We start from the raw sequence: 26,997 nt of genomic DNA on the forward strand, positions 1-26,997 counted from the left end.
CAAAGGGTTTGGACCCCACATCTAGTCCCCCAACTTTGAGGACTTCCACCTGAGGTATGGGCCCCCAAAACACCTAACTCTGAAAGCCAATGGGGCTTGTGTCCATGAAACCCACAAGACTAAAGCAAACAAAGAAACAGTTCTTAATAAGCTCACCGTGACTATCTCCCCAGGGCTCGGCACAGAGAGAGCAGACAGAAACGCCCATCTCCCAGTCTTTCCCTGAAAGAGGCATATTTACCTATTTCAAAAGCTGCTGCCCGAGGGTCAGGCTTCTAAGTTAGCACACATCTAGGGGCTGACATGGAGACTGAGGAGGCTCTTGGGTGTTTCTGCATTCTCCCTCTGGCTCACTCCAGGTGGCCAGTGTCTCTGTGAAAGGTAGCTTGTGCACATGTCTGGTGCCCTGCTTTTGTGGTTGTCACTTAGGGGATGCATCCCTTGATCACCTGGCCCTAGTGGCCAGCAGGGCTTGTATTCACAGGTCCCACAGGACTGGAGCAAACAAAGAAACAGCACTTAACCAGCTATCCCCTCAGGGCTCAGTGGAGAAGGACCAGACAGAAATGCCCATCTCTCAGTTTTTCCCTGAAAGAAGTCTTTTGCATACTTTAAAAGCTGCTGCCTGAGAGTCCAGCCTCCAAACAGCCTACGTCTAAGTGTTGACTGAGATCCTCCCTTTGGGGCACTGACAGGCGTTGGCAGACCCTCAACTACCAGGAGCCACTAAAAATAAAGTGGGCTGTTGGGACAATCACAGAAGTTTGAGAGACAAACAAGAGCTCAAGCTGGGCTGAATGATAAGATTCATCTCCTACACGAGACTACTCCATCAACACTGGAATAGGTGACTGTCTTATCTAATGCATAGAAACCAACACAGAGAGTCAAGAAAAATGAAGAAACAGAGGAATATGTCCAAACAAAAGAACAAGGTAAAACTCCAGAAAGAGATCTTAATGAAAGATAAGTGATTTACTTGATAGTTCAAAATAATGTTCATAAAGATGTTCACTGAGGTTAAGAGAACAATGCATGTACAAAGTAAGAATTTCAATAAAGAGAGAGAAAATATAAGAAAGCACCAAATAGAAATCACAGAGCTGAAGAATACAACAACCGAAGTCAAAAATTCAATAGAAGAGTTCAACGGCAGACTAGAGCAAGCAGAAAAAAGTATCAGTGAACTCGAAAACAGGCCAGTGGAATTCATTCAATCAGAGAAGCAAAAATAAAAAAGAATGAAAACGAGTGAAGATAGCTTAAGGACTTATGGGACACCCACAAGTAGACCAAAATACACATTATAGGGGTCCCAGGAGGAGTGGAGAGAGAGAGAGAGAAAGGGGCAGAAAGCTTATTCAAAGAAATAATGCGTGAAAACTTGGCATCCAGATCTGGGAATCCCAAAGAGTTCCAAAGAAGATGAATACCACACTGAGACACCTTATAATTAAATAGTCAAAATTTAAAGATAAGGAGAAAATCTTAAAAACAACATGATAAAAAAAAAATCTTGTTACATAAAGGGGAACTCTCGTAAGACTATAAGCAGATTTTTCAGCAGAAACTTCACAGACCGGAAGGGAGTGGCATAATATATTCCAAGTGCTGAAAGGAAAAAAGAGAAACAAAAAAACAATGCCAACCAAGAATACTCTACCTGTCAAAATTGTCCTTCAAATGGGAAAGAGAGGTGAAGAGTTTTCCAGACAAGTAAAAGCTTAAGGAGTTCATGACCATCAGACTGGCTTTACAAGAAGTGTTAAAAGGACTTCTTCAAGCTGAAATGAAAAGACACTAATTAGTAACAGGAAAACATGAAAGCATAAGTCTCACAGGTGAAGGTAAACATATAGTTAAACTCAGAATACTCTAGTGTTATAATGGTGATGAGTAAATCACTTATAAATCTAGTTTGAAGGTTAAAAGAGAAAAGTATTAAAAATAACTATAACTACAATAATTGTTAATGGCTACACAAGGTAAAAAGATGTAAATTATGACATAAAATCGTGGGGAGAGTAAAAATTTAGAGCTTTAGTATGCATTCAAAGTTATCAGCTTAAAATAAACTGTTATAAATATAAAATGTTTTATGTAAGCCTCTTGGTACCCACAAAGCAAAAACCTATAGTAGAGAGACAGAAGATAACTAGAAAGAAATCTAAGCACACCACTACAAAAAATCATTAATTCACAAAGGAAGATAGCAAGAGAAGAAAGGAAAAAAGAGATTATAAAAAATCCAGAAAACAATTAATAAAATGGCAATAGTAAGTCCATACCTATCAATAATTACTCCAAATGTAAATGGACTAAATTCTCCAATCAAAAGACATAGAGTGACTGAATGGATAAAAAAACAAGACCCAAATATATGCTGCTGTAGACTCACTTCAGGTTTCGAGACACACATAGACAAAGTGAAGAGATAGTAAAAGATAGTCCATGCAAATGGAAACTAATAGAAAGCTGGGGTAGCTATACTTATATCAGACAAAATAGACTTTAAGACAAAGACTGTAATAAGAGATATAGAAGGTCATTATATAATGATAAAGGGATCAATCAAATAAAAGGATATAACATTTTAAATATTCATGCACTCAATATAGGAGCATCTAAAAATATAAAGCAAATATTAACAGACCTGAAGGGAGAAACAGACAGCAATACACTAATAGAAATTGCCAAAATGTTTTCCAAAGTGGTTGTACCATTTTACATTCTGACTAGAAGTGTATGAAAGTTCCAGTTCCTCTACATCCTCACCAACACTTGGTATGGCCAGTTTTTTTAAAAAAAGTTGTTCTAATATATAGTGGTTATTTCATGTTGGTTTTTAATTTGCATTTCCCTAAAGACTAATGATATTAAACGTCTTTTCAAATCTTATTTTCCTTTGTATATCTTCTTTGATAATATGTGTATTCAAATCTTTTGCCCATTTTTGGCCCAAAACTTGGTGTGTGTTTCATTATTATTGAGTTTTTTATTGTGGTAAAATGTATGGAACATAAAATTTACTAGCTTAGCCATTTTTAAGTGTACAATATAGTATCATTAAGTACATTCACAATGTTGTGCAACCATCACCACTATCTGTTTCTGAAATTTTTTCATCATCCATCCTATGTAGACACTCTATACCCACCAAGCAATAATTCCCCATCCCCATAACCACTATTCTATATGCTGAGTCATATGGTAATTCTCTGTTTAACAGTTTGAGGAACAACCACATCTTTCCACAGAGGCTGCACCATTTTACATTCCCACCATCAATGTATGAGGGTTCCAATTTCTTCACATCCTCACCAACAATTGTTATTTTTCATTGTTTTTGGTAGTAGCTGTTCTAATGGTTGTGAAGTGATGTTTAATTGTGGTTTTGATTTGCATTTCCTTAATGATTTAGTGATGTTGAGTATCTTTTCATGTGCTTATTGGCCATTTGTATATCTTCTTTGGAGAAATGTCTATTCAAGTTTTTTGCCCATTTTTGAATCAGGTTATTATTGAATTTTCAGAGTTCTTTGTATATCTTGGACACAAGTACTCTATTAGATATATGCTCTGCAAATATGTTTTTCCAGCCTGTGCCTTGTCTTTTCATTCCTTAACAGTGTTTTTCATAGAGCAAAAGTTTTTAATTTCAGTGAAGTCCAGTCTATCAATATGTTCTTTTATGGATCATTCTCTTGGCATCATATCTAAGAAATTTTTGCCTAAACCAAAGTCACAAAGATTTTCTCCTATGATTTCTTCTGGAAGTTTTATAGTTTTAGATTTTACATTTAGGTCTATGATCCATTTTGAGTTAGTTTTATATATGATGCAAGGTATACATGTTCATTTTTTTCCTATGGACATCCAATTATTCTAACCCCATTTGTTGAAAAGTCCATGCTTTCTCCACTGGATTGCCTTTGCACCTTTTCAAAAAATCAGTTGTCCCCATATGTGTGGATATGTATCCAGACTCTCTATTCTGTCCCGTTGATCTATTTTGTCCAACTTCAGGCAAATACCACGCTGACCTGATTATTGTAGATTTATAATAAATCTTGAAATCAGATAGCTCACCAAATTGGTTTTTTTGGTAGTTGTTTTATAGGATTTTGCATTTCCATATGAATTTTAGACTCAGCTTATCAATTTCTCCAAAAATCTGCTTGGATTTTGTTTGGGGATGCATTGGATGTATCTGTCAATTTGGAGACAATTGACATTTTAACAATATTGAGTCTAATGAACATTGTAAATCTCCCCAATCATTGAGATCTTCTTTAATTTTGCTTTGAGATATTTTTTTAGTTTTCAGTGTACAGCTCTTTTACATCTTTTGTCAGACTTATCCCTAAGTATTTCATAGTTTTTATGCTATTGTAAATAGTATTGCTTTTTAATTTTAATTTCTGATTGTTTATTGCTAGTATATAGGAATACAACAGAAATTTTTATATTGGTCTTGTATCCTGCAACCTCACTGAGTTTATTTGTCCTAATAACTTTTTTATAGATTACATAGGATTTTCTACAAAAATGATCACATTGTGTATGAATAAAGGCAACTTTACTTCTTCCTTTCTAATCTGGGTTCTTTTTTATTTCTCTTGCCTTATTGCATCAGCTTGAACTTCTAGTAAAATGTTGAAAAGAAATTGTGAAACCAGAAATCCTTGACTTTTTCCTGATCTTAGGGGGAAAGCATTTCAGTCTTTCACCATTAAGTATGATGTTATCTGTAGGTTATCTGTTCTTTATCAGGTTGCTAGTTTATTGAGAGATTTTTTTTTTGTTTTAAATCAGGATTGGATGCTGGATTTGGTCAAAGGCTTTTTCTGTGTCTACTGAGATGATCATATGATGTTTTGTTTTCAGTTTGTTAATATTGTGAGTTTCAGTGATTGATTTTACAATATTAAACAAATACCTTGTAACAAACACCCACTTGTAGTCACTTGAGCTCAGTGGATTTCTGATACTAGCAACCAAAGTTTTTTGACAAATATAATCTGGTTATTGAGATCTGATTATAGTTTCTCTGCCTAGCTTTGTATTTCAAAGTTTAATTAATTTTGGAAGAAAGTTCTGGGTGATATATGTGAGATAGGGGAGAAACCCTTAAGCTGTTGGTGATTTGGCAAATATTCATTGAGTGCCTGGTATGTGTCAAGCAGTGCCTTAGATGTTGGGTGCTGAAATATAGACTCCTGAGATGACCAGCAAGGGATTGTTTTGAAGAAATCCCAGTGTTATTCAAAAAACGGAGGCCTGCGTTATCCCTTCCCTTTGTAGCTAGCAGGGGAAACTTTTTGACATCTAGGCCTTTGGTTTTTTTAAATCAAACCTACATAAATCTGGTGAATTAAAATTACTTCAGGGAAGAATGACAATATATGAATCCAGAGAGTTAGATGGTTTTGATGCTTCATTATCTCTGACTACTTACCAAGTCTTAGAGTCTTCAGAAATCGCTAATTTTGTCCAGCTGTTTTCCTTATTTATTCATTTATTCAATAAACATAACCCAGTGCCCATAATGTACCAGGATGCTCCCAGACTCTTGTTTCCACTTCCAAGGATTGTCTGAATTGCTAGGCTAAAATCAAGTTCAAGTTTAAAGGGAGAGGGCTGGCCCCGTGGCTTAGCAGTTAAGTGCGTGTGCTCTGCTGCTGGCGGCCCGGGTTCGGATCCTGGGCGCACACCGACGCACCACTTCTCCGGCCATGCTGAGGCCGCGTCCCACATACAGCAGCTAGAAGGATGTGCAACTATGACATACAACTATCTACTGGGGCTTTGGGGGAAAAAATAAATTAAAAAAAAGTAAAAAAATATTAAAAAAAAAAAAAAAGTTTAAAGGGAGATAACCTAGCTCAACTTCTCCTTTTACAGATGAAAAAACTGAGGATCTGAGAAGAGAAAAACATTGCCCGAGACTGTACAGACAGAGACAGATTCACTAGACGGCCACGTGACCCATTCACAGGCAGTTGAACTTCCTTTTTCTTCGTATTTTCCCCCCTTAATGATAGAAGGCATGATTCCGGTGCTTAGCGTTGTCAGTCAAATCCCAGCTCCACCACTGACCAGCTGGGTGACCTTGATGAGCACAAGGCTTGTTTCTCCCTAGCACTGTCACCCCATCTCTAGAGTGTGGTTAACAATAATACCCACGACAAAGTGTTATGGTGAGGCCTTTGCTCCTCACCTGCTTCCTCTTGTTTCTAGCTGTACAATGTTGATGTACATGTTGATGGTTACCAGTTCCCACAGAAAACATGACAAAGCAGGAAGGAAGTGGGAACCATGCTTATCTACTACATACTTGGGATCCAGGAGAAAATTACTTATCTTTGTTCATGTTACATTTTTATCTATAAAGTGTGGCTCTTTACTTCATGGGACATTTGTGAGAAATGGTCACTGTTTTAAGAATTTATAACTCTTTTCTTTTTCTTTTCTTTTCTTTTTTTTTTTTTTGGTGAGGAATATTGGCCTTGAGCTAACATCTGCCAATCCTCCTCTTTTTTTGCTGAGGAAGACTGGCCCTGGGCTAACATCCATGCCCATCTTCCTCTATTTTATATGGGACGCTGCCACAGCATGACCTGACAAGCGGTGCATCGGTGCACGCCCGGGATCCAAACCGGCGAACCGCGGGCTGCCACAGCAGAGCATGTGCACTTAACTGCTTGCACCACCAGGTCGGACCCAAGAATTTATAACGCTTAAGGAAATAACTTATTAAGTCATCTTGGGCAAATTATTAGCATTTCTCAGCTCACTATCCGCATTTGATAATGATAGATAATAATTTCTCCCTCACAGGGTTATTGTATGGATTTATAACTCTTTTTTTAAAGATTTTTAAACTACTCCCAAGTAGTTTATTTGTGTATGCTATGTTATAGAAATGCAATCTAGTCATAAAAGCAAAAGCAATATGTATAAGTATATTAAAGGTGAGACCACACTGGGATTTATTTAAGATGTATTAATTTTTTCAAAGTACTACATTCAATAGATAAAGAAGGCAAGTGATAAAGAAGTTCTTGAAGAGAGAAACAATGACACCTGGTCCCAACCCTCTCTAACCTCAGACTCATTCCCTTTGAACTATTTCTGGTTTTAGTTCTTCTGATGGCTTCCTTCATATCATTAAAAAACGATTCTTATACCAATGTTTTTTATAAATCAAGATGAGATATATCAGTTGATTTACTGCTATGATGGATAAGGATTTACCTCACTTTTATCATATTCCTGTCCCAATATAAGTGGTTTTTACTTCTTTTATTGGTTACCTTTGTAAATTCAAAAATCAGAAAAATATGTATACCTTCATTTCTTATTTTGTCAGTGGGCAATATCTTTTTGATTCTCTACTTTGGAAGATGAGGATACTTGCCTTCTATACTTTTCTTCCTCTTTTTTTTTTTTTAAAGATTTTATTTATTTATTTTTCCCCCAAAGCCCCAGTAGATAGTTGTCTGTCATAGCTGCACATCATTCTAGTTGCTGTATGTGGGACGCGGCCTCAGCATGGCCGGAGGAGCGGTGCGTCGGTTCACACCCGGGATCCGAACCCGGGCCGCCGGCAGCCGAGCGCACGCACTTAACCGTTAAGCCACGGGGCCGGCCCTCTTCCTCTTTTTTTTTTACTGTCCATCTCTCCTCCTTTGTTATCTATTCTTTTATTTTTACATTAACAAGGGTGATCATTTTACAGTTGGTTCTGCAGCGAGAATGGTTTATTCTGGCATTTCTTTCTGGTTCATTCGAAGAGTTGAAAATCATCTCACAGTGTTCACATTATGATGACTATGTAAGCATTGTTCTCTGCAGAGATAAACACATGTTATGATTCCCTCTTGTGTGACATTTTAGGTATTTTTCAGTGTTTCTGGTTATCTTCTGTGTACTGGGACTCACAGTTTTTCTCTGATGGTGCCAAACACATGTAGGCATAGATCCAAGCATCCATACTCTTTGCTTCCCAGGCAACCAGCCAGTCTCATCCCTGGGCCTGGGCCAAGGCTTGCCAGAGGGGCCATGCACAGGGGCCAACCAGCTATGTGGCTGCTCTTGTGGATGTAGTCAGCATGCTTACCCTGCAGGTCGCTTCTGGGTGCCCTGAGCTCCCAATGGCCACCTGCTACATGCCACTCTCAAATGAATGTTGTCATACAAATCTTGAATCTATCTTGGAGTTAGTTATGGCATGTGTCATGAATCTGTATTAGTTAGCTATTGCTGCATAACAAATTACCCCAAAACTTAGTGGCTTAAAAAATGAATTATAATTCATTTTCTCTTGTTTTTATGGGTCATGGATTGAGCCAGGGCACAGCGGGGATGGCTTGTTTCTGCTCATGATGTTTGGGGCAGACTCTAAGGCTGAGGGCTGAAATCATCTGAAGGCTGGACTGAGGCTGGAGGATCTGCTTCCACAGTGGCTCACTCAACATGGCTGGTTAGTTGGTTCTGGCAATTTGGTTTCCTTATCATGAGGGACTCTCCATACATAGGCTTCTCCACAGGGCTTCTCGAGTGTCCTTGTGACATGGCCACTGGTTTCCACCAGAGGAAGTGATCCAATAGAGAGAGAGGCAGGCAGAAAATGTATTCTTTTTATGTCCTGACTGCAGAAATCACAAAGCGTCATTCCCAATACACCCTATTTGTTAGAAGCAAGTCAGTGAGTCTAGCATTTCTAGGTAGGGGAATTAGGTTCCACCTGTTGAAAGGAAGAGAGTCATAATTAGCAGATATATTTTAAAACCATCACATAATCTAACTTAGGGTTTGTCCAAGTTTATAGACAGCTGTCCAATACCACATATTGAATACTCTATCATTACCAGCATTTTGAGCCGTCACCATTTTCATTTACTAAAATCAAATATAAATTTGGATCTATTCTGTTTCTCAGCCTGTGCTTGCATTAAACTTTAGCCTAGTATATAAGACAAGCTGCTCTCCTTGAGCAAAGGAAGAACTGGGAGAGAAAGAAGACTCTGGAACCCTGAGGGGCAATGCTGAAAGAAGAGAAGGACATCAAAGAAGGGGAAGGCATATTGAAGAACAACAAAAATGTCTTGCTTTTGTCAGTTGTCCTCAGGGGAGAGGAGTTGGTTGGGGTGAAGCTCTGTGCTCGTGCCTAACACTAAAGGCCCTGCTAATTCAGACACTTGGGGGCTGCAAGTGCTACTTCCTTGTCAGATGGTCCCTCTAGTCCCCTTCAGAACGACATGAAGATGGAGTTGTCTTTTCAACAATGGGGACATTGGAAGGTCACAGACATTCAACTCCAAGGCAGGCTGAGGCCTCAGGGGAACAGCCTGGGGGCAGTGGGAGTCAAGATGTTGGTAAAGAGTAGGGCCAGGGGTACGTCAGAAGCAGCCCTGACTGACCAAGTAATATTTATTTATTTATTTATTTTTGTTATATTTATCTTTTTTTGATTTGTTTTGTTTATTGTGGTAACACTGGTTTATAACATTGTATAAATTTCAGGGGTACATCGTTATACTTCTATTTCTGCATGGATTACATCATGTTCTCATGTTCACCACCCTAATACTAATTACAAGCCATCACCACACACATGTGACTAATTATCCCTTTCGCCCTCCTCCCTCGCCCCTCCCCCCTTCCCCTCTGGTAACCACCAATCCAATCTCTGTCTCTATGTGTTTGTTGTTGTTATTATCTACTACTTAATGAGTGAGATCATATGGTATTTGACCTTCTCCCTCTGACTTATTTCACTTTGCATAATACCCTCAATGTCCATCCATGTTGTCACAAATGGCTGGATTTCATCGTTTCTTACGGCTGAGTAGTATTCCATTGTGTGAACAAGTAATATTTAGAGTGAAAAATCGGTGTTTTAAGGAGTAGTAATTTGGAGTTGTTCTGCAATATCACCACGAGGGACTGACGGGGTGAGCAGGAAGGGAGGGCAGCAGGAATGTCCAGACAGTGGCCATTCCCGGAGTCAGGCAGAAATGACCTCATGTGGCTGGGACACCCACTCCAGGTGAAGCAGAAGCTGCCAGCACCCTGGAACCAGAGAGGTGCATGGAGCCCCACAGGGACCGGCTGCCAAGATTCACTCAGGGAATTAGGATGCTGGCCGAGTAGCTGCATTTCCGGGTGGGGTCCAGGCCCGACAGGGAAAAGGTGAAATACAAATCATAAAAATCCAGGCTTTTGGAGCAGGGAGAGAGCTGGAGCCTGCATTTCACTCCAATTCTAGTTTAGGAGGACAGGACTGATGCTGGGCACCCCCTGCTGGAGGGGATGTGACATCTCATTGGCTGCCTGGGAGGAGGGTTGGTTGCCTCAGGAACCAAGTGAGTTTAGTCTGGCAAAGGAGGTTGTCGTGTGGATTCCCCTCAGTGACCCTCTCCTCACCCCCTCACCCCCCACCAATGCCTAGTGAGCTTTAGGGCACAGAGCCTTCTTCCACCTAGAAAAGGATCAAGTTTACACATGGCTTGTGGCACCTTAAAGAGGGTCAAATTTGGCCTAAGTGCCTGCAGTCCTCTTCATACTGCCCAGTCTGTGTCTTTAGCACTCTATTTCTAAGTGTGGGCCTCGAACACGGTGGTTTTGGGCAGAGTCTGCGCTGCTTTAGGGACTGTCTGCTTTCACTATTTCATTAACAACAATAGTAATGGTCATAATGATGGCTACCAGCATCCAACAAACACAGCGGTCGGGCCTGAAGTGTCTGAGGGAGGCTGAGAGAGGCCATATAACCAACCTCCTGGTGTCAGCGCCAGACAACACGATCAGAAAAGATCACTGCCCACCAGAATAGACCTGTGCACAAAAGGCAGGTGGACAAGCTGAAAAGTTGAGGAGCGCAAGGAATTGTCTGACCCGGACAAGGAAGGGGAGCTTCCCTTACATCAGATTCAGACCTCTGCTGCCACCTGCAGGGCTTCTGTCTGCTTGTCTTGTGTTTCTCCCCCTGAGCCTTGGCTTATCCATCTGTGAAATGGGTTTAAGCCCTCCCCTTACACAAAATTAAGACAATTTGTGTGTTTTAAGATGAAATGAGATCATAGCAAATAGTAATGATTCTTTTTTTAAAGTGTTTTTTTATTGTGGGAAAATGTACATATAAAATAGATCATTTTAACCATTTTAAGTGTACAGTTCAGTGGCATTAACTACTTTCACACTGTTGTGCAACCATCACTACCATCCATCTCCCAAGCTTTTTCGTCTTCCCATCCTGTAACTTTGTACCCATTAAACCCTAACTCCTGGGGCCGGCCTGGTGGCACAAGCGGTTAGGTGCGCGCGCTCCGCTTCGGCGGCCCGGGGTTCACAGGTTCGGATCTGGGGCGCGCACTGACACACTGCTTGTCACGCCATGCTGTGCCGGCGTCCCATATAAAGTAGAGGAAGATGGGCACAGAAGTTAGCTCAGGGCCAATCTTCCTCGGCGAAAAAGAGGAGGATCAGCATCGGATGTTAGCTCAGGGCTGATCTCCCTCACAAAAAAAAAAAACCAACCCTAACTCCTCAATCCCCCTTCCCCCAGCCCCTAGTAATCACCATTCTACCTTCTGCCTCCATGAATTTGACTACTCTAGGTACCTCATGTAAGTGGAATCATACACTATTTGTCTTTTTGTGACTGGCTTATTTCACTTAGTATAATGTCTCCCTTCAGATAAATACCCAGACGTGGAATTGCTGGATCATATTGTAGTTCTATTTTAAATTTTTTGAGGAACTTCTATACTGTTTTCCATAGTGGCTGCACCAATTTACATTCCCACCAATAGTGCACAAATGTTCCTTTTTCTCTACATCCTCACCAACACTTGTTATTTCTTGTCTTTTTATAATACCTATCCTAACAGGTGTGAGGTGATATCTCATTGTGGTTTTGATTTGCATTTCTCTGATGGTTAATGCTGTTGAGCACCTTATCATGTACCTGTTGGCCATCTGTATGTCTTCTTTGGAAAAAAAATCTATTTAGGTCTTTTGCCATTTTAAATTGGATTTTTTTTTCTGTTGAATTGTATGAGTTCCCTATATATTTTGGATATTAACTCCTTACCAGGTGTATGGTTTGCACATATTTTCTCCCATTTCATAGGTTGCCTTTTCATTTTATTGATTCTTGCTTTTGCTGTGCAGAACCTTTTGATTTGATGTCCCACTTGTTGATCTTTGCTTTGTTGCTTGTGCTTTTGGTGTCATCCAAAAAATCATTGCCAAGACCAATGTTAAGGAAGCTTCTTCCCTATGTTTTCTTCTACAAGTTCTATGGCTTCAAGTTTTACGTTGAAGTCTTTAATCCATTTCAAGTTGATTTTTGTGAGTGGTGTAAGATAGGGGTCCCATTTCATCCTTTTGCATGTGTATATCCAGTTTTCCCAGAACCATTTATTGAAGAGACTATCCTTTCCCCTGGAGTATTCTGGCTCCCTTGTCAAATATTATTTGGCTGTATATATGTGGGTTTATTTCTGGGCTCGTGATTCTGTTCCATTGGTCTATGTGTCTGTTTTTATGCCGGTACCATTCTGTTCTGATTACTATAGCTTTGTAATATAGTTTGAAATCAGGAAGTGTGATGCCTCCATCTTTGTTCTTTCTCAAGATTGCTTTGGCTACTTGGGGTCTTTTTTGGTTCCATAAGAATTTTAGGTTTTTTCTATTTTTGTGAAAAATCCCAATGGAATTTTGATAGAGATTGCATTGCTTCAATAGATTGTTTGGGGAAGGGGGCTTCAACTTTTAATGGTGACTGATGAACACAATGATGAGGGGCAAAGAGAATTCATACTCATCTAGGCCAGACTAAGAATTTCAGAGAGTCTGTCTCTCAGCCCCACAAGCTCACTGCTTTTTATTGTTGAGGGTGAACGTCTGTAATCTACATGCTCTGACTCTCTTACATTTTTTTAGGTTTCCTGTTATGTTCTGCCAAAAAGAGGCCCTGAAAGGAGATCAGGTGTCAATGGACAGAGATAAGGGTCCAGTGAAGCAGGTGTTGGAAGTTGCTGGTGTGGCAGTGGGCATGGGGCCCTGGTCAAGGTTGCACCTCTGGTAGATCCAGAACCAAGTGTGACAGTGCCTTCAATAGTGCGGCAGCAGGCAGAGGCCCCTGGGGCTGGAATGGACCCCAGGGGTAGGGACAGGATATAATCACTGAACTTAGTCTTTCAGCCCCTGCCACCTTTTGTAATCAGTTATCTGTGTTAAGTTCCCTCTGCTTGAAATACCTAGGATGGTATCAATTATCCTAACTGGACCCTGACGTAGCATCCTTTCATGCAATTTAATATAAAAAGAACATTTAGTGTGTGAGAAAAGTTTGGTGTGTATCCTTCCAGACTTTTCTCTATCATTTTACCATATAAATGAATTAATATTGTGTATGTTTATACAATATTATCATTTTATAAGCATTATTTTACAACTTGATTTTTTTTAATTTGACAACTGAACAGGTCTTGGAGGTCTCTCCACGTTGTTATAAATATGAGATTATTGCATTTCTTTTAATTGGTGCCTGATGTTCTACAAGCCATTATCTAATAATGGACAGTTAAGTTTTTGCAATTCTTTTGCTCTTAATAATGTGCTGTGGTGAACATTCTTGTACATGCGCCAGTGTTTCTCTGCGGTAGTTAATCAGAAGTGGAATTGCAGAGTTGCAGGGTGTGTACGTTTTTAATTTTACTGCAGTTTGCCCAATTGTTCTTCAGAGTGGCTGTGCCAACTTACACTCCCACCCATGGGCAGGAGAGTGTCCTCTCCAATTCTTGACATTTCTAAGCTCTTTAGTTTTGGACAGTCTGGGGAATGAAATGGTGTCCTGCTGTTGTTTTAGTTTGCATGCCCCTACGGACTAACGCATTTGAGCATCGTCTGATAGGATGATGATGACGACTTCAGGCTGACTCCAATGGCGGAAGTCATTGTTCTTGTGGGGCAGTGTGGCTGCTACTCCCTGGCTTTCAGTGGCAGACCTTTGAGATGGCTCTTTTGCCAATAAAGTTGCACCAAAAACCTCACTAAAATTTCTTATGCCTCCAGAAGACGCTGCTGAGCCTTTAAGTTGGTTGGGGCTGCTATCAAGGGGGAGAGAAAGAGCCCCAAGCCTGGCCATAAGCAGGACATGTGCCGAAGCTTCCAGGACTGCAGGTGCCCAGCAGTGAGTGGCAGCCCATGGAGCAGTGGATGAACTGCTAGGTGTCTAAGAGTGGCCAGACCCTATGGAGAGCAGGAGTAACAGAGTAGATGAGGATTCCACCAGCTACACCCTGGAGACACAAAAGCAGCAAGTTTACAGCAGTGAGAGTGGTGGGCCTTATTGAGACTCAGCGACACAGTCCACTCTCATGGTTAATTAAACGTCACGGAAGCTGCACGGTGTTCCCCTCTGGATTCCTTCTGATGACATGCAATCCTGTGATGAATTTTAGATTCTGAGGAGCCCCAGGCAGAGTCCAGTAGGAGCACTGTAATCTCTCTGCTTTGAGAAAATAGAAATGGGCAGAACAGGGCAGGGAGAGGAGAGACCTGAGAACGGTAACACTTTGGTTGATTCTGTTTTGTTTTATTTTCTACAACATGTTCCTCAAGAAGCTGAAGGAACACCTTTCCTGCAGACTTCAGTTATATTCTGGTGAGAAAAGAATGAACTCATTCTGTGGCTGGAAGACTTGAGTTCAAGTCCAGGCTTTGCCACTTTGTGCCCCAGTTTCCTAACCAGTAAAACTGGCCTAATATTCCTTCCTTCCTGCCTTGGAGGGCATTTGCTGTTCGTAGTGAGTGGCACCGGCCGAAAGTCAGGACCACAAATTCTAGCTCTTTCGCTGGCAGAAACTCCTGAGTAAACTAGCAAGCTCCTTAAACTCTCTCTCCCTCAGTTTCTCAATGTGATCACGCATGATCCACTGGCTTCCGTGAGGATAAAGACGACAGGAGGCGTGAAGGGTTTGGATAAACACTTACATTGGATGTAGCCATCAGGTGCCAACTCAGGTGTGCAAGTGCTCAGCCACAAACAACCAAAACTGGTTTTACTTTAGATGCAGAGAGAATATGCTTTTACGGATGAAACCGGTTGGCCAGAACGGTTTCTGGCCTTTCTTGGGAAGCTGGGCAGCAGTGTCAGAGAGGATTTCGAAAATGAGGACAAACTCTGAAGACATTCGGGTGTCCTCTCAGGTTCTCGGGGATCCTGCGGCTCCAGGCGGCTCCCTCGCGCCACCTGGTGTCCGACCCCCGCCATTGCCCAGAAACCACGTGTAAGAAAATGCTTACAACCTAACTACGCACTCTGGTTTAGACGCGTCCTAGCCAATAGGGAAGGAGGAGGCGGGGCAGGGGGAAGGGAGAGTCCAATCACCTCCTGTTTTCCGAGGGGGAGGCGGGGCTTGGGATTTACCACGTTGGGTTTGTCCGCAGCGCTAATTACTTTTTCCAAAGGCTGGAAGGCTTCACTCCGGCTGGCGCCGCCGCTCGCGCGCTCCTGCTCCGCCGCGACCGTCCGGGGGGCTGCTCCTCCCCAGTACCATGTGTGACGGCGCCCTGCTGCCTCCTCTCGTCCTGCCCTTGCTGCTGCTGCTGGTTTGGGGACTGGACCCGGGCACAGGTAGCGCTCCCTCTCCCACCGCCCCTTCTTCGTCAGTGCCTCTCGCCGCCACCTTCCTTCTGCCCTCCCGCGGCATCCTGGCGGTCCCCGCCTGCCCGCGCCGCCTGGGTCCGGCGGCGGACCGCTGACAGCGCCCGGGGCCGAGGGGGCGCGGGCTGCGGCCGGAGAACGGGGCTCCCGGTGGCCGCGCCGCCGCCGGTTCTCTGGACGCCGAAGCGGCCGCGCCGGAGACCTGCCCCGGATGGCGCGGGGCCCGGGCGGAGGCGCTGGCCGGCGTGGAGTTGCCGGGGCGAGGGAAGGGAAGAGCGCGCCCGCTGCGGGCCGCGTTGTCCCTGCGCTGGCGCGGCGTGCCCAGTGCTGGCCCCGGCGCGCGGCGGGAGGGCGGGCGGCCGGGCGGGCCCCGGCGCGCTGACGCGTCTCCTCTCTCCCCGCAGCTGTCGGCGACGCGGCGGCCGACGTGGAGGTGGTGCTCCCGCGGCTGGTGCGCCTGGACGACGTGCACCTCCCGCCGCTGCCCGGCGCCCCCGCGCCCCGCAGGCGCCGGCGCCCCGCGCGCCCCCGCCACCCCGCGCGCCCGGCCCGGCGAGCGCGCCCTGCTGCTGCACCTGCCGGCCTTCGGGCGCGACCTGTACCTGCAGCTGCGCCGCGACCTGCGCTTCCTGTCCCGCGGCTTCGAGGTGGAGGAGGCGGGCGCCGCCGGGCGCCGCGGACGCCCCGCCGAGCTGTGCTTCTACTCAGGCCGCGTGCTGGGCCACCCCGGCTCCCTCGTCTCGCTCAGCGCCTGCGGCGCCGCCGGCGGCCTGGTACTGCCCGCGCCCCCTCCGGGTCTGCCTGTCGGTCTGTCGCAGTGCAGGGGTGGTCCCCGGAGAGGGCTGGGATGTGGTTGGGGGCGCCTCGGAGGAAATGTCAGCCTCCGGGGGTGCTCTGCCGGCGACCAGAGGGAACCTCCCCTTCCCGCCTCCGCCTCTTTTCATCTTCCTAAGGGTCTGTGACCAAAGGGGGTGGGTGGGGAAGCATCCGATTGTCCACTATTTCCTGTCGGCTGTATTGAGTATCTGCGGTACGCCAGGCCTGCGCCTATATGGGGGTGCTTGGGGGACATGCCGCAGCGCGCACAGGGGAGCACAGGCTTAGCGGGGGTGAAACCTGTCAGACCCCCAGACTGAGAGGCGCACTTTGCCCTGGTGTAGAGAGAACGCTGTTTGTATCTGCACAGGTGTGTATGTGTGCCTATCATGGGGACCACCTACATGTGTAGATCTCATCTATTCTTGGATGTGAGGATGGGGTGGTGGGCATTCACCTCCTTTCTGTCCTTTTGCCTCGTTCTGTACCTGGAAAAGGAAGTTTGGAGGGATCCCCTGGCAGGCCGCTAACCTACTCTTCTTAGTTGAAGCATGAGAACCAGGAGAAGGGAGGGCGTTCATATCCTTATTCTCTTATACCATAAGCAGATCTCTGTCTGGCACCCACCCTTATTTAGGCCTGAGGGGTGCTTACACTGGTGATAAGACCCTCTCCCTGTCCCCAGAAGCTCCCTTGCTGTGCCAGTAGCTCCTCCCCGCCCTCAGGACACTGCCCTGCTGCATTTGAGGCACCTGTGACAGGTGCTCTGTGGGGCGGGGAAAGTCCTTGTGCACCACTGCCCTGCCTGTGGTCACACCTGATCCCTCCACTACACTGATGCCCAGCCACACACTTCTCAGCTTCTCTGTCGTGCCCCTGAGGGGTGCACAGGGCTGCCAGGTGGGCTGCCCCCAGGAAAGCCTAGTGTTGACTCAGAGCATGAAACACACCGGTTGTTTCTCTATCTTCTGTCATGACCAGCCTCTGGGGAAGAATTTTCTAATATTCTTTTGTGTCTGTCCTTCCTAGGCACAAGAAACTGCTTCTCCCACCTCTGCCTTATCTTGCTCCACCATCTAGAATTCTCTAGTTTTCACCCACATAGTTTGCAACAAGTTGCCGGAATCTCAGCAGAGCCAGAAAGCCTGGGGGTCCAAGTCTTGATGTGAGACTTCTGCTTTCTTCCCAGCAGTGTAGGGGAACTCTGGGGGTAATTTCCTAGGATTGGCCTTCACCAGTTCCCCTTTCAGGACTTCTGAGTCCTGATCAGAATATGATCTGCTTTTGCTCGGCTGGGAGAGATCAGCTTCTTTGGTTGGGGACCTGGTAGGAGCTAGTGTGGAACAGGGGCAGGGAATGTGGGCTGTGGGTGAGGAGGCCTAAGAAGGAGTGAGAAAAAGCTCAGATCACCGTAGGACTCAGGTCAAGCCTGTATCATGTTCTGGGAGGGACTGGAAGGCCCACGTCATTTTTCCTGTTTTTGCCAAAGTGTTTAAAGTCTAGGTCACATCACTGTACTGTACATGGAAACATCTGAATCCCATTTGCTGCGGTTTAGTGAGTTTCTGTAGAGGTCAGAGTTTATACTTCTTGGTGTAAAGTTTCCAGCGAGGAGCTATCTGTGAAGGAGCTGAGGGTGGAAATCTGGATAACATTGATTTAAAATCCTCACGGAGTGCTGGGCCTTCTCACAGATGGCATCTGAACAGAGAGAGGTTTCATTTCATCCCTCCAGGTCTTTGAGGAAGACTGTCCTTCCCTTTGGCACCATGTGAGGGCGCTGTGCTTTAGATAAAGGAACCTGGCCAGGAGTCTGCCTTCATTGTGTGCCAGCTGCCCGTGGACCTCTAAGACTTTAGATGTGCAATTCCTGCTTGAGCAGACACTCCTGTTGTTTAGTCTGCCTTGTTCATCCCATTCGTGTGAGCTGGACGTTGGACACTTCTCCCTAAGTATAATCTATAGAGGAAGGACTGAAGGCAGGAGGGAACAGACAGCATGGTGACTTGGAGTGGACCTCTTGGTTGCAAGGTGGTCCTGGAACGCATACAGAAAAGAAAGAACAGGAACTTAGGCTAACCAAGTTTGCGTTGCTCTCCATTACTTTGATTTTGGTTCTCAAATGTGCTTGAGATGGTTCAGGTGGGTGGTAATGTCGTTAGTCACTCTTGACTGTGGGGGAAACACAATGAAGTGGTGATGTGGTGTGTGTTTGTGTTTGTCAAAACAGGCTCTGCTACAAGGTGTGGGAGAGAAGTGATGTCAGCTAGATAATGTCTGGTGTCCACAGATGGGGCATCCTAAAGAGATAGATTTTAGGGTGGCCAAATCTTGATCTCCCACACCTGCTTGTAGCTAAAGAATCATGTAGGGCAGAGGTTGGCAGACTTTTTCTATAAAGGACCAAATAGTAAATATTTTAGGCTTTATGGGCCATATGCAACTACTCAACACTGCCCTTTTAGTGGAAAAGCAGCCATAGATGGTAAATAAACAGATGGACATGGCTGTGTTCAATAAAACTTTATTCCGATGTTGAGCATCAGTTAAATCCTGCCACATCTAACATCTCCAAAATGGTTTATCGGAGAGTGTTGAATGCAGGGGCAGAGGGAACGCAGGCTCTGTTTCCTGTTGCGTGGAATCCGTGCTGTCTGTCTCGAGAGATGTTTGGTATCTGTTTAAAGGAGATGTATGATTAGAATTGATCATTCTTAACTGTTTAGGGGGCATAGAGAGTAAATCTTGTGGTCTGTTTTGTTCCCCCTGCTTTTGACAGTGGCCCGAGGCGTGGGCCTGTGGCTTTCAACTCTTTCTTTCCTCTCTCTTTGTCTTGAAAAGCTGTGCAAGCTGCACTTTTGGGATCTTCAAAGACCACAGGCTCAAGTATTAATTGTTTTCTGTTTATACTTTTTCATTTTATTTACATTTCGGAGAGTCCTTAGATGTAACGTAGGTTTTTGGAAGAGTTACAGAAATTCTTATATAATTTCAAAGCAAAGGACTTTGGGCATGTGAGGAAGGTATTTGTATTCCCAAAGAATTTATGTAACTTTGGATCAGCTGCTTGCTGTGAATAGAGCCAGATCATGGAAGGCTGGCAGAATTGGAGTCAGGTTAAGCTTCACCAGGCAGAGTGGGCAGCAGAGGTGGAACTTCAAGGGGTAGAATTAGTGTCGGTCGCTGAAAAGTCTTTGTGCTGCTTTTCTGAAATGAGTGGGTGAAGGGGGTGTTTTCCATCCCCACACGTGAGGAGAAGTGGACAGAGAGGAGGGGAGGCCACTGCCAGCGGGTTTGGTCATCTGAGCAGTGGCTATTTTTCCTTAATGAATACTAATTCATTAAGAGGAGTCCACCCACCAGAATCTGTCCACCCTTCTTGGCTGAGGCTGTAGTCTGCCAGGGGTGCACCGTGGGTGAAATGTTGGGACCACACAGGACACCCAGGGACTCTGGGCGGTGGGATGTTAAGAAGCTGTGCCCAGGCCACCCCAGAGGGCCAGAGAGAAGGTCAGGGATGCTCCTAGCATACCTCCTCTGGAGTCACAGCCACAGCCCACAGGACCCTTGCTTGGAGTCTTTCTCATCCGGATTGGTCACTGGGATCGACCTGATGGCCCAACCCATCCTGGCTCTGGCTGGTCAGCCCGATCACAGAGCAGGTGGCCACTTTGGTAGCACATCATTTGTGGTGCTTCTTACATTCATAATTCTGGTGGCTCTTCCTCCCAGTCTATTTGGGAGCTTTTGTGAGAATGCTCACCTCTGTTCTGTAGGGGAAGAAGTGTAGTCCAGATAAGAATAGAGGGGAGCTGAGGTCAGCTAGTCGGTGAGCAGGCGGCTTAGAAACGTTGGGGACCCCGTTCTCAACAGAGAGCCTGCATTTACGTGACTCGCATAATGAGGGGCAGATTTGGGAGGTTGCTGCCTCTCCCTTTAGAGTTATCAGAGTCTCTTTTCATTGACATAAAATTGCCCAGCTTTTCAAGGCAGCATCCCTTGATCACGTACAGCTAAGGAGGAGTTAGTCTTGGCAAAAATTATATGGTGTGGAGACCATTTGGAAGGGAGCAAATACACCAAACTACTATCGTACGTCATTATATTGATACAGGTGTGGGGAAACACATAGTCCTAAGTGATTCATCAGTTAACATCACTGAAGAGTTTATCACGTGCAGCATAAATATATTTGGAAAATGCAAAGTGCATTTTTAAAGCTTTGTAAAAAGAAACAATTGAGCGGATGTTAAGGAAAATAAGAAGAAGGGAAAAGACAGTTGTGAAGTTTGGAGGTGTGGAGGAATTAAAGGGAAGGACTTGGATCAGAGAATTCTAAGCCTGTAACCTCCTCCTCTGGAAGGACGTTCATGCGGCCTCACGGTGACTTTCTATACCCACCACTCGTGGGCATCAGGCTGCCCATGACTATCACCTAGGATATGTAACTAGATTTCCCCATCTGAACTTTTAGTTGGCAACATTTAAAAACAGATAAAGTGCAAGATGGGATGATGAACAGAAGACATCTTCTTGCATTCTTGGAGCTTATTTCCTGAACTCTGAAATACTGCAGCTGCCTGACCTTGGGTGTGTGCAACGGGAGATGTTTTCACAGCCACTACGTCGGAGGGAACCACACAAAGTCACCGGTTAACCTTTCTCCGGGCGTGCTTCTGCACACAGGCACACAGATGCATGGTCACGGTCACGTTCTTTAGGAAACGAGACTGCACGGCCATTCAGGGCTGGGGTCTTGGGTGAATCACTCACCTCCTTTGAACCCCACCGTCTGCAGCCATAGAAGGGGTAAATAACATCAGCTTTGCATGGCTATTGATAGAATGAAATAAGATAAAGTCTGTGAAATCAGTTAGTGAGAGTCTGGCCCATTAAGGCTTGGAGACACGTTTCTTCTCTTGTCCCATAGGTCGTTCCCAGGCTTTTCCAGTTATAAATCAACCAATCAGTCAACACTGTTGACTAAATGAACAGATCATTATCACACACCTGCCACGTAGGACACTCTAGTAGGCTCGCAACCAGCCTCAGAGAAATACAGTGCAGGCCTTGTCTCGGAAGGCATTCCAGATCTGCACCGGACGGAAGGTGCACTGGAGCCTGCAGGGTTGCTGAGGGGTAGAGCAGGCGTTGGGGGAGGCCTTCAGGGAGAAGGAGGATTGGGGCTGAAGGGGGGTGGGCCTCAGGGACTAAGAGGGAGGAGTGATGGCAAGGCCACTAAGGCCAGGTCCTTCCCGAGTTAAGGGGTGCACGAGTTGGCTGTGGGATGGGGATGGGAGGTGGTTCTTTTAGGAGATGATGGGAGATGAACTGAACGAACAGGTGTGTGGATTACATGAAATGGAGCCCTGGGTGCCAAACTAAGGCATTTAGAATTTATCCTAGAGCAGTGGTTCTCAACCTTGAGTTGGCATCAGAGTTCCCTGGAGGCTTTGTTACACTGATTGCTAGGCCCCACCTCCAGAGTTTCTGCTCCATTTGGTCTGGGATGGGCCTGAGAGCTGGAATTTCTAACAGGTTCCCAGGTGCTGCTGCTGGTCTGGGACCACATTTTGAGGATCACTGGCCTGGAGGCAATGGGGAACATTTCTGGCTCTTGACTGGGGTGTCCCTGGTGATGGCAGTGTGGGCAGGACCAGAGGAGGAGAGCATTTAGAGCATGAGGTGATGAGCCCCAAGCCTTGGATTGTGGAAATGGAAAGGAAGGAAGACTACATGAGAGAGCTTCTGAAGGAAGAATTGACAGCCTTTGACTGACTCTAGTGATGAGAAAGGGGGAGAAGCCTGCAGTGACTGGCTCCGTGTCATGAGGGGGAAGCTAGCTTTGGAAAGAAGACCAAGAATCTGTGTTTAGACATTTGACATTTGCAGAGGCTGCAGCAGGGCTTTGAAAGGGGGGCTCCGGATGGTGCTGTAGGGGTGGGGGCAGTGGGTCAGTGTGGAGGTTGGGAAGCCCTTCATGCCTGTGTCGGGTCAGGGATGCCCCTTCCATGGGAGATGTGTGAGCCACCCAAACTCCATCGAGCCCCCCAGAAAGCTGGAGGCAGGTGCAGGAGGCCTGCAGTTACAGGATTGTTTTTCCTACTTGGAAGCAGACTTGGAAGCAAGAAGCAAAATCACAACCCCGTTTGCTCCATCTTCTCAAATCACCTACGCTAACCCCTCCATGGAGACAAGGAGACCTAAGATCTGCTCCAGTTAACCTGTAGCCTCCTGAAGAAGGGGCTCAGAGGGGTCCCCAGGCACTGAAATTGTGGTGTGGTCTTTGTAGGTCAGCAAGGTCAGTAGTCGCTTGGCGTCATCCCCTCAGCCAGAGGCTGTTCTTCAGTTCCAGAGCGTCCATACAACAGCTTTCCTTGCATTATCTTAAAAGCATTTTCCTCGCTATGCTGAGAAGTTGTGCTAATGTTAGGAGGTGATAAAAACCTTTATGTCTTTCACTCTGTTTTCCAAGCTGCGAGGAGAGCTAGTCCTACTTCAGGTGGTGGGGTGGGTTAACAATACCGTGATTTATAATGCGCTCTTACAGCAGTACAGAAACCCTTCAAGGTAAGTACCCAGAACAAAGAGAATTGAAAGATAACCACTCAGAACTGTTGTAATATCAGGTTATACCTGATACATTTTATTTCACACAAACTTCTTTAGTAGGATACCAAATCTTAGAAAACTTAGATTCCTCTTTTAAGAACACCGTTTCATTGAGGATTATTGTATCCTTTAGAACCAAGTGGCCTCGGGGCTCCTAGTTCTGTTTGCCACAGGCATTTATTCCTTCACCGCTCTCTCTTCAGATGACATTTGCAGGCCTCTTGCATCTAATGCAACCCCAGGCTCATCACTGGTGTTTCCTTGTTGCCATCAGTGGAACAGGGGCCCTTGGAAGAACATTTCCCTGTGTCTCACGTCTCCGCATAGATGGTGACTGAAGGATTAATACCAACTGAAGCAGCCCTGCTCAGCTCTTGGGGCCATGGGACGCAGTGAAGCCAGGGCAGGAAGAAGCCAGGCAGTGGGCAGAGCCCCATGTCAGAGAAAGGCCAGGTTCGTGCAGGCAGTCCAAATCCAGGGTACAGCCAGACATTGAAATCAAGGCATCTCTGGCACCAAGTTAAAAGCTAGGACAGTGATTCTTGACCCGGGCTGCACATTGAGATCTCCTGGTGAGCTTTTAAAAAGTACTAGTACCTGAGTTGCACTCCCAGAGGTTCTGATTCAATTGGCCTGGAGTGGGGCCTGGGCATCAGGAGTCTCCAGATGACTCCAGTGTGCAGACAGGGATGAGAACCACTGAGCGGGAGGGCCTGCAGGAAGTCCACTCTAGTGCGTTTTAGTCCAGTCGAATCCCTTCCAGTCCATTCAATTTCGGTCCATTCCATTACAGTCTAGTTCACTAACATTTTGGGAAAATAAGGAGGAATAATTCCGACTTTGCCTCAAAGCGACAAACTATTTATTAGGTTGTAATAAGTGCCCCATAACAGTGGGTAGCGGGCTGGAACATAGAGTGCCAGGGAAGGGGAATTTTTTTCCGGGGTGGGGGATGGGAGAGGAGGGACGGGGAAGGTCAGGGAAAGATAATGAGGCTGACAAGCATTTACCTTGGGCTGAGATTGTGTGTGTGTTGCGGGGGAGAGGACACAAGTGGCACTTTTCAACAGAACATTTTACACTGGTACGTTTTGTCACTGATGACAGGGTGAGTGTTAGGCTTCAGGAGCTGAGTGACAGCGGGACTGAGAGACTGAGGGAGGGGGCAGGCCAAGGTCCTTCCTTGTGCTGGCTCCAGGGGTGAGGGCCGTGCTCAGCCCTCTCCCTTCTAGGTACTAGTCTTGGCCACATCCTGCTTAAAAGTCGGGTCCTAAGAGAGCAAGTGGCTGCCAGGTAGAGTACAGGCCACTAGTCCATTTATCCATCTCTCACCAGCATTGCTGTTTTCTTCCCTGGACAGATGGAAACCAGCATGTGGGTCCCTCCAAACAAGACCTTCTAAAGAGAAACCTCCCCCAAGGGGCTAGACTCCACTTGTGTGTATATGTATGCGAGTAGGCTTTCTCACCAAGGTGAGAGTCTCCCTATAGTGTCTCCCATTAGAACTACCACTGACTGGCCTATTATACTGCAGCTTGTGATGCAAACCCTAGACTGCACGACTGACAACTGGCTTTGAAAGTGCTAGACCCAAGTGGGACTTTGACCTCCCACAGCCAGGGCGTTTCAGGAAGAGTCAGGCCCCTGGTCAGTGTTGAGTGCATCCTATAGGGAGCACGGAGTTCCTTCTGTGGGGGGCTCATCTTGTGCACTGTGCCTTACCTCTGAACTTTGTTTTGACCGTGGAATCTTCCACCAGGGGTTGTTGAGGTGTCTGCATTGAGGCTTTCTTCACACACAGCTCCAGGGGAGCTCTGCATATACCCCCCACCCCCCGCACCCTCTGCTTCAACTTTTTCAGTCTCCTGAAAGTATCATAGTGAACAAACTCAAGTTTTAACTTCAAAGGAGAGGGAAGAAAGCCGTGTTTTCCTGCAGGTCATGCAGTGCCACTTTAAGACAGTTTTATTTGGGCAGTAAAATCTCTGAGTTGTTCTTGGCAGAAGTTCTAATGAAATGGAAACCTTGAAATCTACTTAGAGCAGTAAGCACGGTCTCACTGTGTGTTTTGAGGACTAAAGGTTGTAGGTGATCTTGTTAGTTGACCTGATTCACTTTGAAAGAGGCTTGTATCAATGCATCCTTTCGGAAGGTACATCATTGGGCTTGCGTGAGCCTTGTAGTTGAGACTGGAGGAATTGCTATGCTGTGGTGGGGAGAGTGGTGCTTCTCAAAGTGTGGTCCCCGGACCAGCAGCATCAGTATCAGGTAGGGACTTGTTAGAAAGGCACATTCTCAGGTCCCACCAGAGACTTCCAGGTGATTTTGATGCGCACTGGAGTTTGAAAACCACTGGTTTAGTATATTATGGCTTTTAGAAAATAGTGGTGGGAGAGAGAGAAAAGAAGGATGTTTGTGACAGCTTAACACTGATCCACCCAGTCTATTGTGCTAACAGAGGCGGTCCCCAGCATCGACCTGGAGGAAGGGTTGTGGACTGCGCGGCCCAGTGTGCAAACACGGGTCCTCCCCCAGCCCTGGCCCAGTCGGGTTCTTTGTGGGAGGTTTACTTTGTTTTGTTGACTCCTCATCAGAAGGGAAACTAGAAGCGCATATGCCAGGAAGGAGGGCAAATTATTTTAATGCTACCAGCATTGGTTCTAGGTGAGGGGAATAGTTTCTGCATCATGTATCTACATATATTTAGAATTAATATTCAGTCTCTTCAAGTGACAAATTAAAAATCCTGTTTCTTAAATTTTTCATTCAATTTGCAAATCATGTTCTATTTATAATCTAGCAGAGTTTTGCAATCCCTTATAAGGGGGCTTTGGTTAATATTTGGCCCCTTTTACAAATTTGGTGATTAATACTTTAAACCTTTAAAACTGCATTTAGAAATTTAACACATCCAATTTCATTTTCAAGTTCTTTGGTTATCTGATTAAAAAATAAACTCTTTGCAAATACTTAAGTGATTCTTATAAACCTAATGTTAGCCTTATAAACACGGAAAGTCTTAAGTTCTCCTATATATTCTAATACTGCTTATGAACCTAATAAGATTTTAAAATCACAAGTCTAAATCAATGATGCATTTTAAATTAGAATCACAAATCTAATCCATTGGATACTTTGCGAAGTTCTCTTAAACACTGCAAGTTCTGAAAAAAAATCCCTCATCACAAGACTGTTGATATTGCAGGTCTGACCGACTCTGTCTTCTCTCTTTAATTCCAAGTATCCCCAGGGATCAGATACATTTTTCCCCATTAAGGATATAATTGTCATTTGTTCCTAACACATTTGGGGTTGCCTCCTCAGGTGGACTTTTGGGGGGTGGTTTTAAAAAAAGTTTTTTAAATAAAGTTTATTAATAATAAATACATCTTCTTTGAAAGCAAACCTGGAAAATGGGTGCTGTTGCATGTATCTCTGCACCCCCTGTTTTGTGTCCCCCTACCCAACACAGCTGCTGTGGGGGGATGTTTCATGTCACACAAAAGCTCATTCTTGGGCCCGATAAATCAGGGTGACCTGCAGAGAAGCCCAGCCATGGGAACCAGGCCATAGCCAGCTGGCCTTGCTGCCCTCGGGCTGTTGGGGTTGTGGATGTGTGTGAATGAGGATGACTGACATCCCATTTTCCTTTTTCTGAGCAGGTTGGCCTCATCCAGCTTGGGCAAGAGCATGTGCTAATCCAGCCCCTCAACAATTCCCAGGGCTCGCTCAGTGGACATGAACATCTGATCAGGCGCAAATGGTCCTTGACACCCAGCGCCTCCACCGACGCCCAGATTCCTGGGCAGCTCTGCAAGGTTCTAACGGGTGAGTCTGGAAAACAGCGTGACTGACTCACAGCACACGCCCAGTCGGCACCATGCACA

General features: G+C 45.3%; 1 protein-coding gene across 1 annotated transcript in view; it reads left to right on the plus strand.

Annotated features, from left to right (window-relative positions):
• The first annotated feature begins 15,499 nt into the window (after positions 1-15,499).
• Positions 15,500-26,997, plus strand: part of ADAMTS17 (ADAM metallopeptidase with thrombospondin type 1 motif 17) — a 366,608-nt gene continuing 355,110 nt past the window's right edge. Inside the window, 4 exon segments of the mRNA XM_087428860.1 lie at positions 15,500-15,652; positions 16,087-16,199; positions 16,201-16,455; positions 26,773-26,938. Of these exon segments, the coding sequence (XP_087284986.1) occupies positions 15,574-15,652; positions 16,087-16,199; positions 16,201-16,455; positions 26,773-26,938 (613 nt within the window). The 5' untranslated portion in view covers positions 15,500-15,573.

Source organism: Ceratotherium simum, chromosome 3, assembly GCF_057802395.1.
Source record: "Ceratotherium simum simum isolate JZ-2026a chromosome 3, ASM5780239v1, whole genome shotgun sequence".
NCBI classification, from domain to species: domain Eukaryota; kingdom Metazoa; phylum Chordata; class Mammalia; order Perissodactyla; family Rhinocerotidae; genus Ceratotherium; species Ceratotherium simum.